Below are 25175 nucleotides of genomic sequence, written 5' to 3'. Positions count from 1 at the left end.
TGGTTGAACACCGGCACCAGGAAGAGGTAGCCGCTGGGTTACAGGGGATTGACCGGAAGAGCAGGAGTCGGAGGTGCTGCATGAGACAGAAGAGCTCTGGGTTGGAGGGACCAGAGATGGTTCACTGGCAGATGGCTCAAGGGGAGGGAACTGGGGCTGTTGCACTATTGTCTGCCCATTCAGAGGGGGATGAGGTGGCAGCAGCTACAGGGTACCTTAATGAGTTCCTGCAGGACCTGGATCATTATATGCACCATGGTGTTGGTGAGGAAGTGGTGGAACACCGGCACCAGGAAGAGGTAGCCGCTGGGTTGCAGGAGATTGACCGGAAGAGCAGGAGTCGGAGGTGCTGCATGAGACAGAATAGCTCTGGGTTTAAGGGACCAGAGATGGTTCACTGGCAGATGGCTCAGGGGGAGGGAACCGGGATTGTTGCACTATTGTCTGCCCTTCAGAGGGGGATGAGGTGGCAACAGCTCCAGGGTACCTTCATGAGTTCCTGCAGGACCTAGATCATTATATGCACCATGGTGTTGGTGAGGATGTGGTGGAACACCGGCACCAGGAAGAGGTAGCCGCTGGGTTACAGGGGATTGACCGGAAGAGCAGGAGTTGGAGGTGCTGCATGAGACAGAAGAGCTCTGGGTTGGAGGGACCAGAGATGGTTCATTGGTAGATGACTCAAGGGGAGGGAACTGGGGCTGTTGCACTATTGTTTGTTTATGCAGAGGGGGGTGAGGTGGCAGCAGCTACAGGGTACCTTCATGAGTTCCTGCAGGACCGAGATCATTATATGCACCATGGCGTTGGTGAGGAAGTGGTGGAACACCAGCACCAGCAAGAGGTAGCCGCTGGGTTACAGGGGATTGACCGGAAGAGCAGGAGACAGAGGTGCTGCATGAGACAGACAAGCTCTGGGTTGGAGGGACCAGAGATGGTTCACTGGCAGATGTCTCAAGGGGAGGGAACCGGGGTTGTTGCACTATTGTCTGCCCATTCAGAGGGGGATGAGGTGGCAACAGCTCCAGGGTACCTTCATGAGTTCCTGCAGGAGATGGCTCATTATATGCACCATGGTGTTGGTGAGGATGTGGTGGAACACCAGCACCAGGAAGAGGTAGCCGCTGGGTTACAGGGGATTGACCGGAAGAGCAGGAGTTGGAGGTGCTGCATGAGACAGAAGAGCTCTGGGTTGGAGGGACCAGAGATGGTTCATTGGCAGATGACTCAAGGGGAGGGAACTGGGGCTGTTGCACTATTGTTTGCTCATGCAGAGGGGGGTGAGGTGGCAGCAGCTACAGGGTACCTTCATGAGTTCCTGCAGGACCTAGATCATTATATGCACCATGGCGTTGGTGAGGAAGTGGTGGAACACCAGCACCAGCAAGAGGTAGCCGCTGGGTTACAGGGGATTGACCGGAAGAGCAGGAGACGGAGGTGCTGCATGAGACAGACAAGCTCTGGGTTGGAGGGACCAGAGATGGTTCACTGGCAGATGGCTCAAGGGGAGGGAACCGGGGTTGTTGCACTATTGTCTGCCCATTCAGAGGGGGATGAGGTGGCAGCAGCTACAGGGTACCTTCATGAGTTCCTGCAGGAGATGGCTCATTATATGCACCATGGTGTTGGTGAGGATGTGGTGGAACACCGGCACCAGGAGGAGGTAGCCGCTGGGTTGCAGGGGATTGACCAGAAGAGCAGGAGATGGAGGTGCTGCATGAGACAGAATAGCTCTGGGTTTAAGGGACCAGAGATGGTTCACTGGCAGATGGCTCAAGGGGAGGGAACCGGGGTTGTTGCACTATTGTCTGCCCTTGCAGAGGGGGATGAGGTGGCAGCAGCTACAGGGAATCTTAATAAGTTCCTGCAGCACCTGGAACATTATATGCACCATGGTGTTGGTCAGGAAGTGGTGGAACACCGGCACCAGGAAGAGGTAGCCGCTGGGTTACAGGGGATTGACCGGAAGAGCAGGAGTCGGAGGTGCTGCATGAGACAGAAGAGCTCTGGGTTGGAGGGACCTGAGATGGATCACTGGCAGATGACTCAAGGGGAGGGAACTGGGGCTGTTGCACTATTGTTTGCTCATGCAGAGGGGGATGAGGTGGCAACAGCTACAGGGTACCTTAATGAGTTCCTGCAGGACCTAGATCATTATATGCACCATGGTGTTGGTGAGGAAGTGGTGGAACACCAGCACCAGGAAGAGGTAGCCGCTGGGTTACAGGGGATTGACCGGAAGAGCAGGAGACAGAGGTGCTGCATGAGACAGAAGAGCTCTGGGTTTAAGGGACCAGAGATGGTTCACTGGCAGATGGCTCAAGGGGAGGGAACCGGGGTTGTTGCACTATTGTCTGCCCTTGCAGAGGGGGGTGAGGTGGCAGCAGCTACAGGGAATCTTAATGAGTTCCTGCAGGACCTAGATCATTATATGCACCATGGTGTTGGTGAGGAAGTGGTGGAACACCAGCACCAGGAAGAGGTAGCCGCTGGGTTACAGGGGATTGACCGGAAGAGCAGGAGACAGAGGTGCTGCATGAGACAGAAGAGCTCTGGGTTGGAGGAGCCACAGATGGTTCACTGGCAGATGGCTCAAGGGGAGGGAACCGGGGCTGTTGCACTATTGTCTTCCCATGCAGAGTGGGGTGAGGTGGCAACAGCTACAGGGTACCTTCATGAGTTCCTGCAGGACCTAGATCATTATATGCACCATGGTGTTGGTGAGGATGTGGTGGAACACCGGCACCAGGAAGAGGTAGCCGCTGGGTTACAGGGGATTGACCGGAAGAGCAGGAGGCAGAGGTGCTGCATGAGACAGAAGAGCTCTGGGCTGAAGGGACCAGAGATGATTTACTGGCAGATGGCTCAAGGGGAGGGAACTGGGGCTGTTGCACTATTGTCTGCCCATGCAGAGGGGGATGAGGTGGCAGCAGCTACAGGGTACCTTAATGAGTTCCTGCAGGACCTAGATCATTATATGCACCATGGTGTTGGTGAGGAAGTGGTGGAACACCAGCATCAGGAAGAGGTTGCTGCTGGGTTGCAGGGGATTCACAGGAAGAGCAGGAGACGGAGGTGCTGCATGAGACAGAAGAGCTCTGGGTTGGAGGGGCCACAGATGGTTCACTGGCATATGGCTCAAGGGGAGGGAACTGGGGCTGTTGCACTATTGCCTGCCCATGCAGAGGGGGATGAGGTGGCAACAGCTACAGGGTACCTTAATGAGTTCCTGCAGGACCTAGATCATTATATGCACCATGGTGTTGGTGAGGAAGTGGTGGAACACCAGCACCAGGAAGAGGTAGCCGCTGGGTTACAGGGGATTGACCGGAAGAGCAGGAGACAGAGGTGCTGCATGAGACAGAAGAGCTCTGGGTTTAAGGGACCAGAGATGGTTCACTGGCAGATGGCTCAAGGGGAGGGAACCGGGGTTGTTGCACTATTGTCTGCCCTTGCAGAGGGGGATGAGGTGGCAGCAGCTACAGGGAATCTTAATGAGTTCCTGCAGGACCTAGATCATTATATGCACCATGGTGTTGGTGAGGAAGTGGTGGAACACCAGCACCAGGAAGAGGTAGCCGCTGGGTTACAGGGGATTGACCGGAAGAGCAGGAGACAGAGGTGCTGCATGAGACAGAAGAGCTCTGGGCTGAAGGGACCAGAGATGATTTACTGGCAGATGGCTCAAGGGGAGGGAACTGGGGCTGTTGCACTATTGTCTGCCCATGCAGAGGGGGATGAGGTGGCAACAGCTACAGGGTACCTTAATGAGTTCCTGCAGGACCTAGATCATTATATGCACCATGGTGTTGGTCAGGAAGTGGTGGAACACCAGCACCAGGAAGAGGTAGCTGCTGGGTTGCAGGGGATTCACAGGAAGAGCAGGAGACGGAGGTGCTGCATGAGACAGAAGAGCTCTAGGTTGGAGGGGCCACAGATGGTTCACTGGCATATGGCTCAAGGGGAGGGAACTGGGGCTGTTGCACTATTGTCTGCCCATGCAGAGGGGGATGAGGTGGCAACAGCTACAGGGTACCTTAATGAGTTCCTGCAGGACCTAGATCATTATATGCACCATGGTGTTGGTGAGAAAGTGGTGGAACACCAGCACCAGCAAGAGGTAGCCGCTGGGTTACAGGGGATTGACCAGAAGAGCAGGAGACGGAGGTGCTGCATGAGACAGAAGAGCTCTTGGTATGAGGGCCACAGATGGTTCACTTGGAAGTTGGCTCAAGTGGAGGGAACTGGGGCTGTTGCACTATTGTCTGCCCTTGCAGAGGGGGATGAGGTGGCAGCAGCTACAAGGTACCTTAATGAGTTCCTGCAGGACCTGGATCATTATATGCACCATGGTGTTGATGAGGAAGTGGTGGAACACCGGCACCAGGAAGAGGTAGCCGCTGGGTTACAGGGGATTGACCAGAAGAGCAGGAGTCGGAGGTGCTGCATGAGACAGAAGAGCTCTGGGTTGGAGGGACCAGAGATGGTTCACTGGCAGATGACTCAAGGGGAGGGAACTGGGGCTTTGCACTATTGTCTGCCCATGCAGAGGGGGATGAGGTGGCAACAGCTACAGGGTACCTTAATGAGTTCCTGCAGGACCTAGATCATTATATGCACCATGGTGTTGGTGAGGAAGTAGTGGAACACCAGCACCAGTAAGAGGTAGCCGCTGGGTTACAGGGGATTGACCGGAAGAGCAGGAGACGGACGTGCTGCATGAGAGGGAAGAGCTCTGGGTTGGAGGGACCACAGATGGTTCACTGGAAGATGGCTCAAGTGGAGGGAACTGGGGCTGTTGCACTATTGTCTGCCCTTGCAGAGGGGGATGAGGTGGCAGAAGCTACAGGGTACCTTAATGAGTTCCTGCAGGACCTAGATCATTATATGCACCATGGTGTTGGTGAGGAAGTGGTGGAACACCGGCACCAGGAAGAGGTATCCGCTGGGTTACAGGGGATTGACCGGAAGAGCAGGAGTTGGAGGTGCTGCATGAGACAGAAGAGCTCTGGGTTGAAGGGACCAGAGATGATTCACTGTCAGATGGCTCAAGTGGCGGGAACTGGGGCTGTTGCACTATTGTCTGCCCATGCAGAGGTGGATGAGGTGGCAACAGCTACAGGATAACTTCATGAGTTCCTGCAGGACGTGGCTCATTATATGCACCATGGTGTTGGTGAGGAAGTGGTGGAACACCAGCACCAGGAAGAGGTAGCCGCTGGGTTACAGGGGATTGACCGGAAGAGCAGGAGTCGGAGGTGCTGCATGAGATAGAAGAGCTCTGGGTTTAAGGGACCAGAGATGGTTCACTGGCAGATGGCTCAAGGGGAGGGAACCGGGGTTGTTGCACTATTGTCTGCCCATTCAGAGGGGGATGAGGTGGCAGCAGCTACAGAGTACCTTAATGAGTTCCTACAGGACCTAGATCATTAAATGCACCATGGCATTGGTGAGGAAGTGGTGGAACACCGGCACCAGGAAGAGGTAGCTGCTGGGTTGCAGGGGATTGACCGGAAGAGCAGGAGTCGGAGGTGCTGTATGAGACAGAAGAGCTCTGGGTTGGAGGGACCGGAGATGGTTCACTGGCAGATGGCTCAAAGGGAGGGAACGGGGGCTGTTGCACTGTTGTCTGCCCATGCAGAGGGGGATGAGGTGGCAACAGCTACAGGGTACCTTAATGAGTTCCTGCAGGACCTAGATCATTATATGCACCATGGTGTTGGTGAGGAAGTAGTGGAACACCAGCACCAGTAAGAGGTAGCCGCTGGGTTACAGGGGATTGACCGGAAGAGCAGGAGACGGACGTGCTGCATGAGAGGGAAGAGCTCTGGGTTGGAGGGACCACAGATGGTTCACTGGAAGATGGCTCAAGTGGAGGGAACTGGGGCTGTTGCACTATTGTCTGCCCTTGCAGAGGGGGATGAGGTGGCAGAAGCTACAGGGTACCTTAATGAGTTCCTGCAGGACCTAGATCATTATATGCACCATGGTGTTGGTGAGGAAGTGGTGGAACACCGGCACCAGGAAGAGGTAGCCGCTGGGTTACAGGGGATTGACCGGAAGAGCAGGAGTTGGAGGTGCTGCATGAGACAGAAGAGCTCTGGGTTGAAGGGACCAGAGATGATTCACTGTCAGATGGCTCAAGTGGCGGGAACTGGGGCTGTTGCACTATTGTCTGCCCATGCAGAGGTGGATGAGGTGGCAACAGCTACAGGATAACTTCATGAGTTCCTGCAGGACGTGGCTCATTATATGCACCATGGTGTTGGTGAGGAAGTGGTGGAACACCAGCACCAGGAAGAGGTAGCCGCTGGGTTACAGGGGATTGACCGGAAGAGCAGGAGTCGGAGGTGCTGCATGAGATAGAAGAGCTCTGGGTTTAAGGGACCAGAGATGGTTCACTGGCAGATGGCTCAAGGGGAGGGAACCGGGGTTGTTGCACTATTGTCTGCCCATTCAGAGGGGGATGAGGTGGCAGCAGCTACAGAGTACCTTAATGAGTTCCTACAGGACCTAGATCATTAAATGCACCATGGCATTGGTGAGGAAGTGGTGGAACACCGGCACCAGGAAGAGGTAGCTGCTGGGTTGCAGGGGATTGACCGGAAGAGCAGGAGTCGGAGGTGCTGTATGAGACAGAACAGCTCTGGGTTGGAGGGACCGGAGATGGTTCACTGGCAGATGGCTCAAAGGGAGGGAACGGGGGCTGTTGCACTGTTGTCTGCCCATGCAGAGGGGGATGAGGTGGCAACAGCTACAGGGTACCTTCATGAGTTCCTGCAGGAGATGGCTCATTATATGCACCATGGTGTTGGTCAGGAAGTGGTGGAACACCAGCACCAGGAAGAGGTAGCCGCTGGGTTACAGGGGATTGACCGGAAGAGCAGAAGTCGGAGGTGCTGTATGAGACAGAATAGCTCTGTGTTGGAGGGACCAGAGGTGGTTCACTGGAAGATGGCTCAAGGGGAGGGAACCGGGGTTGTTGCACTATTGTCTGCCCATGCAGAGGGGGATGAGGTGGGCAGCAGCTACAGGGTACCTTAATGAGTTCCTGCAGGACCTAGATCATTATATGCACCATGTCGTTGGTGAGGAAGTGGTGGAACACCAGCCCCAGGAAGAGGTAGCCGCTGGGTTGCAGGGGATTGACCGGAAGAGCAGGAGTCAGAGGTGCTGCATGAGACAGAAGAGCTCTGGGTTGGTGGGACCAGAGATGGTTCACTGGCAGATGGCTCTAGGGGAGGGAACTGGGTCTGTTGCTCTATTGTTTGCTCATGCAGAGGCGGATGAGGTGGCAGCAGCTACAGGGTACCTTAATGAGTTCCTGCAGGACCTAGATCATTATATGCACCATGGCATTGGCCAGGAAGTGGTGGAACACCAGCACCAGGAGGAGGTAGCCGCTGGGTTGCAGGAGATTGACCGGAAGAGCAGAAGACGGAGGTGCTGCATGAGACAGAATAGCTCTGGGTTTAAGGGACCAGAGATGGTTCACTGGCAGATGGCTCAAGGGGAGGGAACCGGGGTTGTTGCACTATTGTCTGCCCATGCAGAGGGGGATGAGGTGGCAACAGCTACAGGGTACCTTCATGAGTTCCTGCAGGACCTGGATCATTATATGCACCATGGTGTTGGTGAGGAAGTGGTGGAACACCAGCACCAGGAAGAGGTAGCCGCTGGGTTACAGGGGATTGACCGGAAGAGCAGGAGACGGAGGTGCTGTATGAGACAGAAGAGCTCTGGGTTGGAGGGACCAGAGATGGTTCACTGGCAGATGGCTCAAGGGGAGGGAACTGGGGCTGTTGCACTATTGTCTGCCCTTGCAGAGGGGGCAGAAGGATAAAGGCAGGCTTGCATTTCCCTTGTTACGGTGAAGTCAGGTCGGAAGCGATCCACGCTCATGAAACTGCCCATCTGGTCATGATTGCGGGGCTACTTCATCTTGCCTGAGGGTAAGTCTTATGGAAGCAGGAACTCATTGTAACATGCAAACTCTGAAAGAAAGCATTTAATCAGGATAACCCAAAAAAGAAAACCTTCATCACATCATCAATGTGTAAACACTGTAAGGCGTGACAGATTGATGCGTACACCTTGTGCCACGGACCTCCCTGATGCAGAACCATCCTTAAGGTGTGACAGCAAAAAAGGAGTGTTAAGTAACACATGATTTTGTCAGCAATCAGGTACTACCAAGTGACCTAAGTGGTCCAACCCAAACATCTTCCTGTATCTGGCCTAGCACAACTTGTCCCGCTGGCACCCTCGACTAACTGGGCTGCTTTGCCCCCACTAGTGTCAAAGCATCCTGTGGGTGGTGATAGAGTCCAGGGTGATGGGCCATCTGGGAAGAAGAGACAGAGTGATGAGGAATGCAAGCATATACTGCCCCCAGGGCACCAAAGGGTTCCATGGAGAAGCACTTACACCACTCTAAAACGCTTGTAGGTGACTAGGCAAGAGGTAGCAAAAGAGGGGACATTGAACACTGGGAGAGTCCATAGAAAATGGGAGAGCAGATCTGCTGGTTGGTAGAGCCAAATGTATTGAGACAGGACCTCCATTTTGTGAATGCAGAACTAAGAGTTGGAGAGGGGCTTTGATGGTTGGTAGAGCCAAACAGGTTGATGTAGAAACACAAATGAAGTCAATGTTGGTACTAATTGGGTTATTATTATTAAGAGAAAGCAGCGCAACACAGGTTCAAATCCCGATCCCACGCTTACAAACCAATAAGCGCATTATAAAAGAACAATTATAACTGTAGTAAAGAAAAGAAGAACCTAACCCTGTGTAGAAGAAGCTGTGTGTGTGCTACTAGGACTTGGAGAGTGGTTCCACTGGTTGGTGTAGCCAAATAAATGATGGAAGAAGGAACAACGTAGCTTCCACTTAAACATTGCACTCCGCAACTACTGGCGGAGCCAAAGTCACCACCATCTTTCCCAATGGTCCTTCATCTGCATGAGTGTTGCTGGTTTGCACACACATCTTCATCATCTGGAGAATATGCTGCATGATCTTCCAAATAATGGGCCTAGTGTTTAATCTTACCGTAGTCTTCGACAATAGGAATGCTTGTTTATTTTGATAAAAGCAACTTCTCTGATATGTGTATCATTGAAGCCTCTCCTCTGCATATGACACAATAGCTCAACCAGCACTAAATAGCTGTTCACACTGCACTCTAGCCAGTGGGGCAGTTTAGGATTGCACTGCTAATTGACATGTACTGATGGCAATACTGACCACTTGCCTGGCCAGAACATAAGGGAATCTAACCATGGGTCAGCCCCATATGTTATCTTCCGAAAGGGGAACTACTCCCATCAGGTAGTACACCTTGTCCCCTCTGCAGTTTTTGGACATAAAATAAATCAGCAAATATATAACCATCTACTCCTCACTGCTTAGTATGGATTGAAACATATATATTGTATTCAACATCATAATACTTCACACATATTATAAAAATAATGAATCACCATTTTCATAAAGACGTATCTCCTATCATTGGGCAAAGTGCTTCGGTGTTAGTGGCATGAAGAAAGTGCAAAGGCTTCAAAGTGCATCACAAAACATGTCACACACAAAACACTTTATATTTACAGAGGGAACATGGAAAAGCTCAGCCAGAGTCTGCAAGGGATGGAACATGTAAAACAATGCCCATCCTGCACCTCCTGAAGGCCACCAGTAACAGAGTATGCTCCGGCTGCTCAGTGTGTGCGCCTCAAGACTGCGGAACCGGGACTCATTGGATGGCAGAGGGACTCCCAGGACCCCCCTTGTTTTTGCATAATTAAAGTAACTTTTTGTCTCGCCCTAAATTACTAGGGTAATCCAGACGTGGAACCCTTGCTCACTGCTCTTCGAGAGGCACAGCTCCACCCTACTGATGAGGCCTGAATAGGCCGAAACACGTGTCTGGGGTTGCTGTCGTACTCCTGTCCAGAGGGGAATTGCCCCAGGGCAGGATAAAGACTGATATGTTATGGATATTTCTCTTCTGTGAAAGAGATAGTGAGCTCAAGAATCTCTGTAAGACTCTCAAAACTGGTACTCATCGGCTGGCATAGGGATTCCCTGGAACCCCCTTGTTTTTGCATAATTAAAGTAACTTTGGGTCTGGTTAATTCCTAAATTTGGGTGCCAAGTCGTTCCATTGTCTAGAGGTGATGAAAGGGAAGCTGGCCCCACCAGCCTAGGCGCACTTGATCAAGGGGGTGTAGAGTTGTTTGGCGTATTGTCCTCTAGTGGGTCTGGAGGAGCCAGCTCTGACTAGTTTCTCCGATAGATATGAAGGGGCAAGGTGCATGAGGCACTTGTGTGTGATGGCAAGTGTTTTCAAGAGGGTGCGTTCTTTGGCGGGGAGCCAGTGTGAGGTGCGTCTAGCAGCTGAGATGTGTTCCCTTTTATGTATGTTAAGGGCCGCGCAGAGAGTGTTATTTTGGATTATAAGTCTGTTTTATTTTTTGCTGCATCGCCTGCTAGAAGTACGTTGCAGTAATCTAGTTTAGACCCTATAGTGGCTGTGGCAATGGAGAGAAAGTTCTGGGTAGATAGGAAAGGTTTCACTGCATTGATCAGGTTGGTTGAGTAAGCTGCTGAGGAAGCAATCGCGTTTACTTGGCGTGACATGGAGAGTGTGGAGTCAAGGTATATGCAAGTGTCTTAACAGAGGTTGAGACAGGAATCTGAGTGTTGACGACAATGAAGGAGGTGTACTGACTGTTGAGTTTATTGAGGTTTCCTTGGGACCAACTAAAAGGATTTCGGTTTTGTCCCAGTTTCGGCAGAGGCCGTTGGTCGCCATCCAGGGCCTGGATGGTGGAGTAGACGGTGTCCAGTGTTTTAGCGTCCGCATCGTAGGTGCCAGAGAGGGGAGAAGGACCTGCGTGTCGTTGGCATAGTTGGTGTAGGCTATGCCGAACGCGTCCAGGATGTCAAAGAGTGGTTTGGTAAAAATATTCTCAAGGGTGGGGGAGATACAAGAGCCCTGTGGGACACCACAGTGAATGGTGGTGGGTGCTGCGCAAGCCTGGTCTGAGAACACTCTTATGGCTCTTCCGTTGAGGGAGGCGGAGAACCAGGCAGTGGATTTATGGAAAACTGAGCCACGGTAGTGAGGTGTCTGCAAAGGGTCTTATGATCCACTAAGTCAAATGCTGCAGATAGATCGAGGAGGAGGAGTAGTGCTGGTTTTCCCTCATCCATGATTTCGCATATTTGGTTTTTTAAGTCCGGTAAGGCAGATTTGGTGGAAGCCTGATTGACGCTTACCTAGAATGCAGTTTGTTTCTAGGAACTATTGGACCTGAATGTAGGCTGCTTTGTCCAGAATTTTAAGGAGGAATGGTACTGTGGTGATGGGACGGTAGCTGTTGGGGTAGGTTGGGTTTAGGGATGTTATTTTTAGAAGCAGGTGTAGCCAGTCTTCTTTAAGGCATGGGAGAACATCCCTGATGCAAATGAAGCATTTATGAATGCAGTGAGGAATGGGGCTAGGGTGGTTGCGCAGTCTTTGATTATATTGGCAGGGCAGATATCACCTTTACAGTTGTAAGGTTTTTATGTGTTTGAGTAGTGTGAGAACTTCCAAGTCTGTGATATCTTTGAATGAGAAGCATGAGGTGATTGAGCTGGGAATGTTAGTGGTGGAAGTAGTGGGTATGGGAGAGGTAGGGGGGTTTTGGCTAGTTCTGATTTTGTTCTGCAGGAGGTTAATTTTGTTGAGCATGGCTGATTGTATGCTACAGCACCACGGTTCATCTTTAGAGATGACCTGCGTGATAGGAGCCGCTGTCACTAGTTCTCTGAAGATAGCAAACATCTCCTTAGAATCCAATTTCGCATTAGTAATTCTGGCTCTGGCAAGGATGATGGGTTTTTTGTATTGACTAGCTGCCTCGTTGAAATCTTTTTTGGTGGATTCTTGGGGGTTCGTTTGCCATTTGGAGAGCGCAGTGCGCTTCAAAGCACGTAATTCAAGAAGTTCCGCGGCGAACTATGAGTTGGCATGTCTAACTGATTTTGCTTTCCTTAGGGATAGTAGGGCTATGGATTCAACAGCATTGTTTAGTGTGATGGCGTAGCTTTCAGCTAACAAGATGGGGTCGTTTGAGAACGGGGGTCTGAAGACCGGTGAGTTGCGATATGGTAGGAGGTTCTCTTTGGTTAGTTTGCGAGAGTGCCTAGAAAAGGTGGGTGGTAATGGTGTGGTGTGTGTTTTGCTTTTAGTCAGTTTAGGGATGGAGAAGAGGATAACATGGTGGTCTGTCCAGGGGCAAAGAGAGTTTGAGTTGACCGAGGCAGAGCAGTTGTGGTCCATGATCCAGTCTAGGATGCAGCATTTTGAGTGAGTGTGGGTGTTGACTAGTTGTAGGAACCCCATGGTATTTAGGGCTTTGGCTAGAGAGTTGGCATCTGTGTCTTTAGGATCATTGAATCCCAGGTTGATGTCGCCAAGGAGAATGGATTTGGTATGGGCTTTTAGGTTATTTCCAATGAGGTGTAGTAGGATCTTGTGGAAGTCGGTTGATGGACCATGGGAGTCGGTAAATGATATGGATTGAGATGGTGCAGCTTGGCGATAAGGAGAGCACGAGGGAGATAGAGTCTACATTCTCGTCTGGAGGAGAGTTTATTTGCTTGAGCTATATGGATTCTTTGGCTATAAGGGCTACCCTCCCTTTTGTGTGCTGGCGGTCCTGCCGAAAGATGGTGTGTCCTATGGGGAGCACTAAGGAAATGGCGGGGCCAGATGCTTCGTGGAGCCATGTTTCTGTGATTGCTAGGAGGTCTAAATTGTGGTTGGTGAGAAGGTCCTGGGTCTCTGTGGCGTGAGCTGGGATGGAGCTAGCATTAATGAGAGCGCATTGGAGGGGGATGGAGGGTTGCCTAGTGCTGGTGGCAGATGCACCGTGTGGGTGGCCATGGGGTGGTGATGTTTGAGTGCCATTGTCTGTCGCTTGCAGCGTTGTGAGAGTGAGGCTGGGAGAGTGGGTGGAGTGTGCCTTCATGTCCGCACGCAAGCTGTTACTGTGGGCCTAAGTTAGCTGTGCAGTTGCTGAGAAGCTTGCAGCTTTGGATGATTTCAGCTAAAGGAAGGATTCTTGACTGGATCTTATTTAACAACATTCCCACTCAAGTCTCCTCAATTGACCCTGTTCCCTGGACAGAGCGCGCTGTGATCCATTTTACTACATAAATCATGCCCTCAGCCACCAAAAAAAAGGGTGACCATCCACCCATCAACGCTAGACACTCCCGCAAACTAACCAAGGAACTACTGGAACCTACCATTCGTGCCTCTCTCGAGTCATGCCCCAAGAGTGACGACCCTGATGATATCCTATTTGTCTACACCACTGCTCGTCTTAGTGCACTAGACCAGCATGCCCCTTTCAAAACCACGTCTTGCAAATAAAACAACCACCACAACTGGTTCACTGAGGAATTAACCAGCCTCCGCAAACCCAAACGTGCCAAAGAACACAGCTGGAGAGAAATCCCCACAACAAAGATATCTTCATCAACACTGCTACATCTTACAAAAAGCTGATTACCACCCCAAAAGCCACCATCTACAACACTCGAATTAGTGAAGCCAGCTCCAATACCAGAGAACTTCTTAAAATCCTCAAGGAACTCGAAACCCCATACCCCCCTACCACTAGCTTCCCAAAAGACAAAGCCTGGTGCTCACTTATACAGTCAGCCCTAGCAAACAAAATCCTCTGTGATAAAACCATTATAAAAAATTCCCTGCTTCCACCACCAATACAGACATCCCCGCTGCCATTGCCTCCCCTGCCACCACGACCCCCCTCCATTTCTCCCCCTCTCCTTGACAGACGTGCTCACCACCATCCACCGCCGCAAAGCCTCCAACAGCAAAGGCGACATCTGTCCGGCCAACATAAACAAGCTGTGCGCAGACCCCATCACTCCCACCATCGCTAAATTCATCAACGCCTCCTTTAACTCCTGCATAGTGCCCAACTCCATCAAAGAAGCGAAGGCCACACCACTCCTGAAAAATGTCTCCCTTGACGCCATCCTTCCAACCAACTACCGCCCCATCACAGCCGTGCTTTACCTCCTGAAAATTCTCAGTCGCACTGCCTATTCCCAAATCCAAACCCATCTAGAAACCAAAAAGCTATTTGCCACCTCACAATGTGGTTTCAGGCCAAGACACAGCACTGAATCTGCCCTCCTTGACTTAAAGATTCAGCTTGATCACATTTGCGACGCTGTCGGTCACAACATCCTGTGTCACCACATCACTGACAAGTTCAACCTCTCCTTAGAAGCGGCCAACTGGATCAAGTCCTTCCTAAATAAAAGAACCTCTAGGGTATTTGTTTGGTCTGAAGCAGCCAACCCCAATCCTGTCTCTCACTTACACTGTGTAATATGTAGACCAAGCCCCTCTTCAACTACCGGGACAGTCTTAACATCCCGTACACTAACTTTGCCAACGACACACAGGTCCTCCTCAAACTCACCAGAAACCACGGACTCGACTCTGTGAGTATCAACCGAGTCTACAGCATCATCCAGGCTTGGATGGCTAACCACCATCTCTGCCTGAATGATGACAAGACGGAGTTGCTCATAGTTGTCTCACTGCACCGCTCAAACATCTTGACCCTGCATTTGCCTCCTTCTGCATCGACGGGAACATCACCCCGGTCTCTTCCCATGTCAAAACACTAGGAGCGTATCTTGACTCTGAGCTAAACATGCATGAACATGTCAAGGCTGTCCCCTCATCCGCTGCCTACTTGACCGAGATGATCAACTTATCCAGGTAATTCCTTACCCCTAACAGCTACCTCACTCTGGTGAGGGCCATTATCGGCAGCAAATTAGACTATTGCAATGCATCTTTGCTGGAACCGCCACAAAAAACCTCAACAATCTGCATTTGATCCAAACAACGCCCTCAGTCTGGGGCCTGAAACAAGCTGATTACATCTCCAAAGTGAGACGTGAAGCACATTGGCTACCAATCAAAGTGTGCATTGAGTTCAAAATCCTTTCCATTACTCATCGCTGCCTCTATAACACTGTGTCCCTTCCTGACCCACCACATCTCCAAAAACCCCAATTTACATAACCTGCAATCCTCTTCTACCTCATCGCTAGTTACCCCGAGATTCAGCAGAAAATGAGCTGAAGGAACACGCTTCACTGTTATTACCCCCACCCTCTGGAACACCCTTCCAGCCAATATCAAAGAAGAACCTTCCTACCTGATCTTACGCAAAATAACGATTGCCTTTATTGCATTGCATGTAATGCTAACTGTATCCTGCCACTATTTCGGTAACCTATGTGTCATATATACATACAATTAAATGTATCAATTCTAGCGCCGTGATACCTCGGGTCCTGGGCGCGGTCAACAAATGAAATAAATAAATAGTAAAGGAATATGGATTCCCACCCATCCAGATGTTCATTTAAAATCAATTTTTTATTATTTCACGTCTAGTGAGTAGCCACCTAAAAAATTGCCTAATTGTTTGTCCCTTCCCAAACATTTGTATTCCAATTGGGTACACTGTCGATGTGAACATGCAGTCATGTAGTATTTTTTAAGACATGAAATTTAAAACAAATGAACTCACCCTCAGTGGAAAATAATGGTTCCTTCTCATTCGAGGACCATCGAACAGGAAGCATCTCTGTAGTTCCAGAAGATATCTGATTAGTTTCCCCAAAACGTAGGGTGGTCATTTTGGGTGCGGATGTTTCCATCTGATCCGTTGACAGCTGGGATTCCTTGCACGGTGCATCTGAACAGATGACCCCCGCATCTTCTTTATGGCCACAGTTGTGTACGGTCCACCCACGGCTCTCGCAGTCCCATAGTTGGGCTTCTTGTCCGGTGCAGTTGGTTTCATCCAGAAGGATGGTTCCTTCGCCTTCACCGAAGAAAGCGTTTCCAGGAGCGTAAATGGCAGAACCACAGTTAAGCTGTCCACAAACTACGTGTGCCTCCTTCATCCCCCAGCTATCATCACACACCGTCCCCCAGAAACCTTTGTAGAGAATCTCAAGGCGACCAGAGCATCTGTGCTCTCCATTGACCAGGCGCAACGCTAGGTCTTGAGTGACTGGGGAGACAAGAGAGAATTGGCGTTATCATTACAGGAAGCATCAAAAGTGCAGCTTAATACGATGGGGAATTCAATCATTCATTTGCCTAGTTTGGGCGATCATTTTGGTTATTGCAACCAATTTTGTGTTCGATAACGATGCGTTAAAGCCCAAAGAAGGGGAAGCAGATTTAATGGGCGATAACTTGCTGCGTTCGATTTATTCACCTGAGGCACAGTAGAGAGCGCGTAATGAAGTTAAGGACCAAAAAAACATCATTGCCAATTTGAGCACCGGACAATGATTGGGACCAACCACACCAAGGGACTTCAAGACAAGAAGGGGGCAAGGCAGCAGCCACTATTTAAATGTTGTAGGGGACACACAGGATCAGGTGAACATAGGGTTTGTAAGATGGCGTGTGCCAGTGCTTCGCAAAGACTTTTGAATTTCCACAGACTCAAAATCCCCTAGGAAGGGAGTAGCTGTGCTACATCCCATACCACTGAGAGTATGATGTGAGTACATCCTTGGCTCATGGCCAGTCAGGCATTGAGGCTTTCTGCCATGCCTGAGGGTCAGTTTGGTGACGATGTGTTGAAACAATGCACTGGAGACAGGACAATACATTTCCCTCTATCCACTCCTAAGACCTCAACTGGCCAGGTTTTATAGGCAGGGAATCTGGGTGGATTTATGGGCACTCGTAAATGAGGGCGAGCTTTGGACTGGGCCCCCTGGAGGTTTATGAGGCCTGCTCGCAGCTTTCTTAGGATGACTGTAGGGGGGCTCTTTCCGCTTGTGCTAAGGCTTGGCTCTTCTGCAACTTATCTCCATCATTCAGCCCTTTCTACCCTGCAGTTGTTGTTTCCTGTTTATTTTTTTAACACCTTACCCCAACTTCCGAAAACATCTCCTTCCACTTCCGCCAAAACTTATTTCGACCCATCCCCACCTACCCACCCTTGGTACCACTAAGCCCACCCAATGACTCACTTCCCGAACTCGTCCCGGGACTGATGAACCTGCCCCTCTCTGAGGTTATTCCCTTGTCGTTATCCATATTCCCCAGATCTTATCGTACTTCTCCAGGAAACATCTTTACTTATATACCAACTTCTCCAACTTCACGCTCCTAGCCATACGTAATCCCTAATCCCCACAAACTAGCTATGTCCCTCTTGGCCAACACTGACACACCTGTCCTTTTAAAGGGACAGCAGGGTGCTCTTGGGTCCAAATGAGTCACAGGGGAGAAGGAGTGTAGCACTCAACACACATTTGTATCAGTATTTGTATTTGTTGCATGTTAAAATGGAATAGCCTTATTTATAATGAAACATGGTTGAGGACACACCTTAAAGAGCTTTACAATAAACAAAGGTCAGCAATACACAGTGGCCAGCCCCCTAATGGAAGTCTCGCTCCCTCCTAGCCTGGACTGGATTTCCTTTGGCCACATTCCTACACTCTACCTCTTGGGTTACTGCAACAATAATCCTAACATTGGGGGCCGCTCGCCCGTAAATGCTTTCTAGCCCTAGCCTAGGTGGAATTAAGCAAAGCCAAGGTTTCGGGTTGTTAACGGCCACGCAGCACCGCTTTTGGGGGATTAACAGCATACAGTGTGGTGTACTAACATTTCTGGGAGAGGAGATTAACGATTCCATTTGATGAAAGGACACACACTGGTGTGGGTCCTATCATCAAAGGCAATGTTTGCACTGAAAATGATGACTGCCAAAGATAGCAGACTGGAGCTGGGGGCAGGGCGGGTCAGATGGGGGCTGTGCAAAGGACATGCTCCCACGGTTACTGGGAGAGAGCAGAGATGCAGAAATAGCTGGGAGGGGTAGGAGGAGCAGGGAGAGCTATGGAATAGGAGAAGCAGGGTTGAGTGGAGCAATCAGGAATTGGTGAGATGTTTCTACCGGAGTAAGGTCTCCAGGTCTTTCCTGAAGTGAAGGATGTAGGGGGCCACCTTGATGTGCATTGGGAACTTGTTCCAGAGACACAGTGCATAGCAGGAAAGCTTGGTTCCCTTCGTTAATGATATTTTAGGGAGTACAAAACTAAGTCCAATTCCCAATGGCAGTATTTTATAAACGAGTATAAATATGCTTAAACGATAAAACAAATGTTTTGTAATATTTCTTTTCACCTAGCTATTCATGTACATTAAAAGATAAATGTTATGCTCTTTGGATCAGGCAGTAACAATAGTAGTTTCTTCCTGTGGCGCTACTGGTCCAATGGAGATGTGTGTGTGTGAAAGCAGGGGGACAAGCTTTTATGTGTCGGTTTCCTATTTTTTGTTGGGGGTATTTTTACTCCCTATTTTTATACTTTGAGAGTATTTGTCAATCTTTAGGGAGTAAAAATGGTCGATACACTCCTTATCTGTAGGGCTGGGTGACGGCAATCTTGGCACGATGTTGCAACATAGCATGTGTCTAGTGTAGTTAGTTAGAATGGAACAAGTGTTACTATTAGTTTTATCTTGTGTTTAATCGATACATTTTAGATTCCCACATACGTAGCAACTTAATACTAAATCTGCTGATGCAATAGGAAAACAATGTAGTTGTGTGGCATGCCACGTAGCGCCTAAAGGTGGGGGCGGATAGATTCATATCCGTTCTCAAGAAAGGTGGTTTGCGGATGGAGAAATCATTGTGAGGGAACACGGTAGACTTGAACATACATGCACAAGTATACATGCATGGGGGTCTATAGGGTCATGTGTCTAGGGACAGTTGGGGAAAATGGGTTACATGGCAAATACATGAATCTGTATTTAGCGAGTCCTCCCATAGCCAGGGGATGTGTAAGCCGCAGAAACCTGGAGTGGCGAGATAAACTCTGTGTGACCTGGAAAGCTGGTTCAGCAAGGTTGAAGGCTGGGGGAAGGCAGCGGGCAGCTGCAGAAACATCAAATGGTCAGCTACGGCCAGGCTCAGGTTTTTACGACTTGGTACTGTTGTGGAGAGGAGATGTAATCTTTTTAAGTACATGGGAGCCTGTTATTAATTGTCCAGGGAAGTCCGGCTACCTGGTAAGGTCGGTTTAGGGCTGAGTATGAAACCCGGTGCATGGGATGCTTAAGGACAGAGTGAACATATGGATTATAGGTTTTCGATCAGGTTCTCAGGAATGACCAGGATGTGGCCAGAGGCCATGAGTGCTGAAAAGGTAGTAATTAGAAATTAGCGTGAAATGACTCCAGCAAGTCTGGGTGGATAAGATGTTTATCATCAGTTCAACAGGAACTTGTTTGTTTTTCTCCCACCTCGTATTGTCAAAGTGTCCTTGGAAAGACCATGTGCATCATGACCAGGAATACAGATCCCCGACCAGTTGGGACTTGTAGTAAATTAGGATTGCTGTGGATATGTAACTATGTGATGATGTCATGACCTAATACGGAAAGAATCTGAGAAGGGGCATGCTGCAAATATGAGAGGATGCAAATTCATGTTGAAAGGGGATGGTAGTCAAATAAATGTATCCAATGAGAGCATGGAAACTGAAGAGGATTAGATTTATTTGTATAGGGTTGACCAATCTTGTTTGGGGGATGACTTTGTAAGGAAATAGTGCTGGTGTGCTAACTGTTGTATATAATGTGAGAGCATTGTGTGGTTCGAGGCTAAGGGGGTTAGTTTGACTCTACGGTATCATCTAGCCCCTCACAGCCATTTGTACAATAAACTTGCTTTACAGACAAACGTGCACTCGCTTCTTAAGAGGTGGGCCTGTTTTGGAGTACGGAGATTGGAGGTCCACCCACTCATTTGGTAACCCTGCCATGATCCCAGGGCTTCTTGAGACATTGGGGGTTTCCTGTCCGCACAAATCAGCTGCAGCGCTTCTCTGTGGGGACCAGTCTTTTGTGCACGATAAAAGGGGAGGTGCCATATTAGTCGAAGGCCTGTCTGCTCCCCGTAGGCATGGTGCTGCGGTTCAGCTCTGCAGAGTGAATTGAAGGAGCACCACTTCGGATCACTTTGGGGACCATTTTTACTTGAGTGCACGTGGGTAAAGCAAGCGAGTAATGGGGGAAAAGAGTCTTTTCTTTGATTTGAGGGTTTCTGTACGGGTAAAGTAGGCATGTTTGTTTGGAGACAGACAAGATTAGGTGGGTTGAAAGAGTGAGCGTTTTGGAGGAGTGAATTAACTTTTTCATGATGTAAGTCTTTTTTCCATATATTTGTACCCAGTATATTTTAAGAGGTGTGATGTGGCATCCCCACCAGCATGTCCTTGTTGAGGTGTGTAGAAATTGGAAGTGCGGGATGGTGATGCGCTCTGCACCCGTAGTAAAGTGAAATAAATATCAATCACAGAATTGTGAGAAGTCATTGTGATGTAATTCAAATTGCGAACAGCCGACACGTGTTTCGACACGCTGGTCGTTTTCAAGGCTGGGTAGTTAAACAACAGAATAAATATTATTGTTTGAAAACAGAAAACAGTGTGGACATTAGATATGATGTCACATTACAATAATAATTATGAAAAAACATATGTAGCCATGTTCAGTAAAACAAAGGTAAATAGTACAAGCAATAAAGGTGCAATTAAATGGGCAAGTACAAAGTAAAAGTCAAAACCATAACACATTTCAAGATGAAGGCAGGGACAACAATAAGTTCAATGCTGATCCAATATTGAAGGACGAAATCATATGAAAAGAAAGTTGCATTGTGAAAAAATGAAATGTCACTCTGGGTCTGTACTAATTCCAAAGAGGATTAAGACCCCGTCACTGCAGAACTAGAATTGATGATAGTGAATTGGTTTTATTACTCATATTTAAAGCATCAATGGTAAAAAAGGATTTTTAAAATCAAGTGGAAGATCCAAACACCAAGGTTCACCAACAACGCACTTAACAGCGAACACCAGTTGAAATAAAGAAAGTCTAGCCGAGGGTAGGATGCAACCCATAGGTTATAGCATGCACTAATGATGTAATCCTGGAACTCCAGCTTACCATAGTGTGAAGAGAATGATTCAAATACGCAGTCACTGATTGAATGTCTCGCAAGATGGTCATGAATTATCATCAAACCAATTATAATCTAAGGCCACTGCCCTATGAGGAAAAAGAACATGATTCTCATAGCTAGACCCATGATAATCGGTACAAATACCAAAACGGATGAAAAGAACATTGAGCAATCATACCTGAGCGTAAATGGGTAGGAGTGGAAATCACAGCATGACGATGGTGCTGGTAGCATGACCGCCTAGTTAGTAAATGCGCTGAATTTGCAGAAAACAGTATATAGCCTGTAAGGAAATCCACAAGATAGGGATTACCAAAATGTGAAAAGATACAGTAATCCACTGCCAAGCACAGTAGACCGGGGGCTATTTAGGCTACAGAATTATTTCACGGTTTTGAGCACATATTATTCACCTTTATAATCAGGCAAAGCAAGTATATCAGGGAGAATCCAAGAACAGAATCAGGCAAGAGTAGCGTGGCTCCAAAATAAAGTAGTATTCATCCGCGAATGTCACGGAAGTGATGTATAGCGGTGTGATGATGTCAGACGCACCGGCGTGTGACGTCAGAGTAAATAGTAGCGGCCATTAAAAATCACAGAAAATTTCAAATGCACGAGTGCTATCAATGGTACCAAATAAATGAAATAGTGAAGCCATTTATTGCAAAATTATAGAAGTTGGTCCCAGTAATTAACCAGAATTGATGTATTAGCATTGTGCACAGTTCAAATGCCAAACATGGGCAAAAGCAAATAGTCCAATGTGCGGATTAATTCTATTGTGTTCAGTCAATGTTGCCAAATACAAATTAAGGTACCAATGACCCATGTCCACATCATTGGAGAGAAATAGTAATCAATAGTAATTACACCAGAACCATATACGGTTCAAAGAATAACTGGTTGAGACAAGTTATAAAAATAGCGAATCATATTGGTAGAGTGCCCCCAGAAAAACCGACTAGTCTGTTGGTGAAGAGAGGCGCAGGCTGATCGGCCCGTAGGAAAGTAAAGTAAATCAAATGTTATAAAAACACGTTCATCTCATGATCCGTGTTCAGACCTCTGGTGGTACATTGCAAGAAAAAAATTAATTTGACCTCCATTTGTCTGAGTTTTAGTTGAAAATCGCTTCCTCTTTTCCCCTTTTGCACTTTCATAAGCCCAATGAATCGAAGATCAGCCTTATGGTAAAGCTGATTCTCCAGTTGCCAATGCACAGCTAAAGGAGATTTAGGTTCGCACATTTTGAGACTTGCAAGGCGTTCTCTTATCCTAATTCTTAATTGGCGAATGGTACTGCCAATTAATAGTTTGCGACAGAAACAAATTATGGCATTAACCACAAAACTACCTTCACAGTTGATGAAATCTTGTATGGTTATTTCAGTGCCAAAATTGTCAATGAATGATTTACACTTCTCATGAGCCCATGGACATTGATTACAGTTACCGCATTTGTAAAAACCCACTAGTTTCTGCAACCATTCGGTCTCAGAAGCCGAGACTTTGTTTTGAAAATAAGATGGGCTCACTTTCTGTTTTATAGTGGGCGCTCTAGTGAAGGTAAACTTGGGTTTTACAGATAAAAAGGGTTCAAGGTCTTTGTCAAGTCTCAAGATGTGCCAATGTTTTCGAAACAATCTATATAGCAACGATGAGTCATTAGAATACTGGGTGATAAGAGAAATACATTGAGGAGGATCCTTCGATTTAGTTCAATCAACCAAGAGATCAGATTGCTTGGTATGTAGAAATTTGGCACACGCTTTGTCTATGATATTGGATGGGTATCCTCGATTCAGAAATCTTTGGTTAAGAGTATTGCATTTCCTGGCATAGTCACAAGGGCGACTACAATTATGTCTCGCCCTATGGAATTCTCCAGCTGGTATATTATGAATGGTAGAGCGTTGATTACTTCTGGCTGAAAGAATGGAGTTCGCCTTCTGTAGGCTTACGATAGGTTTTTCATCTTCAATGAAAATGTGTAAATCCAGAAAATCAATTTCATTGGAATTAGAATTGCCTGTTAAGCTAATGCCAAATTTATTGGTATTAATGTACTTCAAGAATCTAGAAAAGGATTCCTGTGAACCCCTCCAAACAATGAAAATGGCATCGAAGAAGCATCGCCAAACAATTAGATTGGAATTAAACATTTTGTTGATTGAGAATGCGTCTCTTCATAGTAGGACATGAAGAGATTAGCTAGGGATGGCGCAAACTTGGCTCCCATAGCTACTCCTTTCAATTGCAAAAAGTGCTGGTCATTGAAGATGCAGACATTATTCGATAATAGAAATTTCTAAAATTCTTTCAACATTTCAACATGGTGGATGTATGAAGCAGAGGTGTTACGAAAAAAAGTATAGTCAATTGTTTGTACTGCAAGATTATGGTCTACACTAGTGTAAAGTGATACCACACATATATGGTTGCTAACAAATAGTCAGATTCCCAGGACATCATCTTCAAATATTGAAGTACATTAGTACTGTCTCGAATAAATGAACTCATTTTTACAACAAAAGTTTTAAGAGCCTCATCAAGATATTTGGACAACCCTTCAGTGGCCCAATTAATGCCACTCATAATTGGTCGGACTTCAGGAAGTAGAGGACAGGGCTTGTGTATTTTGGTAGGAATTAAAGGGTCGGTAGAGACAGAGACAGAGAAGGTTAGGTGGGTTGAAAGGGGGAGCGTTTTGGAGGAGTGAATGAACTTTTTCATGATGTAAGTCTTTTTCCCATATATTTATACCTAGTATATTTTAAGAGGTGTGATGTGGCATCCCCACCAGCATGCCCCTGTTGAGTTGTGCCCTGATACCCTTTGGTTTGCTTGTCTGGTTAGCTGGAGCCCTCACCTAGGGGTGAGGTGACATCTTTATAGTAAGTCCACTCATAGATACCTTTCTGGATTATACCCTTTGCACCCTTAATTCTGTATTGACTGTGCGTTGGAGCCCTTGCCCTGTGGAACCAATATTTCTACCTAGTTTGTTATTTTCTTTTCTTGGTTTGTTGAAGTAGTTAAGGGGATCTTTCCATAGTCAGAAAAAGACAAAATTGTAGTCGCAAATGTTATAAAAGAGATGAAGGTGTAAAGAGGATTTGGGCCTGCATTGTGTTTTTGATCATATGCTGTCTTTTGTGTAAGTGTGAGGTGTATAATTTTAAGTGCATAGTTAAGTGAGGTGATCGTGGTGAAGGAAAACAAGGTGAGTGATTGTGGGGAATTTTTAGGAAATTGGGATGGAGGAAGAAGAGTTTCCTTGGGTTGAAATGTTGTGCCGCAGGTTCGGCTTCCGTATTTTAGATCGTTGATTTTTTGGAATAAAATTGTTAGAGTTAGGCTGGTTTGGAGTATGGTGACTCCACTGAATCACTTGTGTCAGGTACTTCCTGGATATAAGGCAATGATTTTAAATATCATTGAGAATGGCTGCAGGAAAACAAAATTCTTGGACTAATGAGGGGAACTATGAAAAGGGAATGTTGGACTCTAGGCACAAGAGTTCGAATTTAGGAAAGTGTTTAAATATTTTAGAATTGTGTAGGCTGTATGAGAAGTGCGTAAAGACCCAGCATGTTAAAATTGCAGAGGAAGGGCTAAAAAAGGAGGGTGCAAGAATTTCTTCTGCACCACCCTCATATGGGTGCTATCCTTTATCGCCCGCAGAAGAATATACCATCCCCAATGTTCGAATCTCCATTTTCTCTGGAAGCTACTCCAGTGGTTACGCCTTCATCAGCTATGGTGTCTAAAAGATGGGATATTGAGGAAAGTGAAATGTTATCTCCTTCAATGGTCAGGGCCACATATAGATTGAGAATGGAAGGTTGGAGAAGCGAGAGTGAGACCAGCAACCGGAAGGTCAGATGAAGGGCTGAGGATGTGTCGCAAAAGGGGAAGCCGTGCCTTTTTTTTACTACGATAGAGGACAGGCTGCAAATGTAAGTAGAAATGCAGGAGCTGAAAAAAGTGGAAGAAGTGTTGAGGCTAGTGAAGGAAGAGGTAGTTCTGTTACGACAGCAGAGAAGT

At 47.8% G+C, this 25175-nt stretch overlaps 1 protein-coding gene across 2 annotated transcripts in view; it reads right to left on the bottom strand.

Annotated features, from left to right (window-relative positions):
- Positions 1 to 25175, bottom strand: part of LOC138473832 (deleted in malignant brain tumors 1 protein-like) — a 238034-nt gene that overhangs the window by 168346 nt on the left and 44513 nt on the right. For both annotated transcript variants that reach the window (XM_069612217.1, XM_069612218.1), the window contains exon 2: positions 15642 to 16130. In XM_069612217.1, the coding sequence (XP_069468318.1) occupies positions 15642 to 16020 (379 nt within the window). In that variant the 5' untranslated portion in view covers positions 16021 to 16130. The remainder of the gene's footprint in view (positions 1 to 15641; positions 16131 to 25175) is intronic.

Source organism: Ambystoma mexicanum, chromosome 8 (assembly GCF_040938575.1).
Source record: "Ambystoma mexicanum isolate Mex_15411 chromosome 8, UKY_AmexF1_1, whole genome shotgun sequence".
Classification (NCBI taxonomy): Eukaryota; Metazoa; Chordata; class Amphibia; order Caudata; family Ambystomatidae; genus Ambystoma; species Ambystoma mexicanum.
This window is presented reverse-complemented; position numbering and strand designations above follow the sequence as displayed.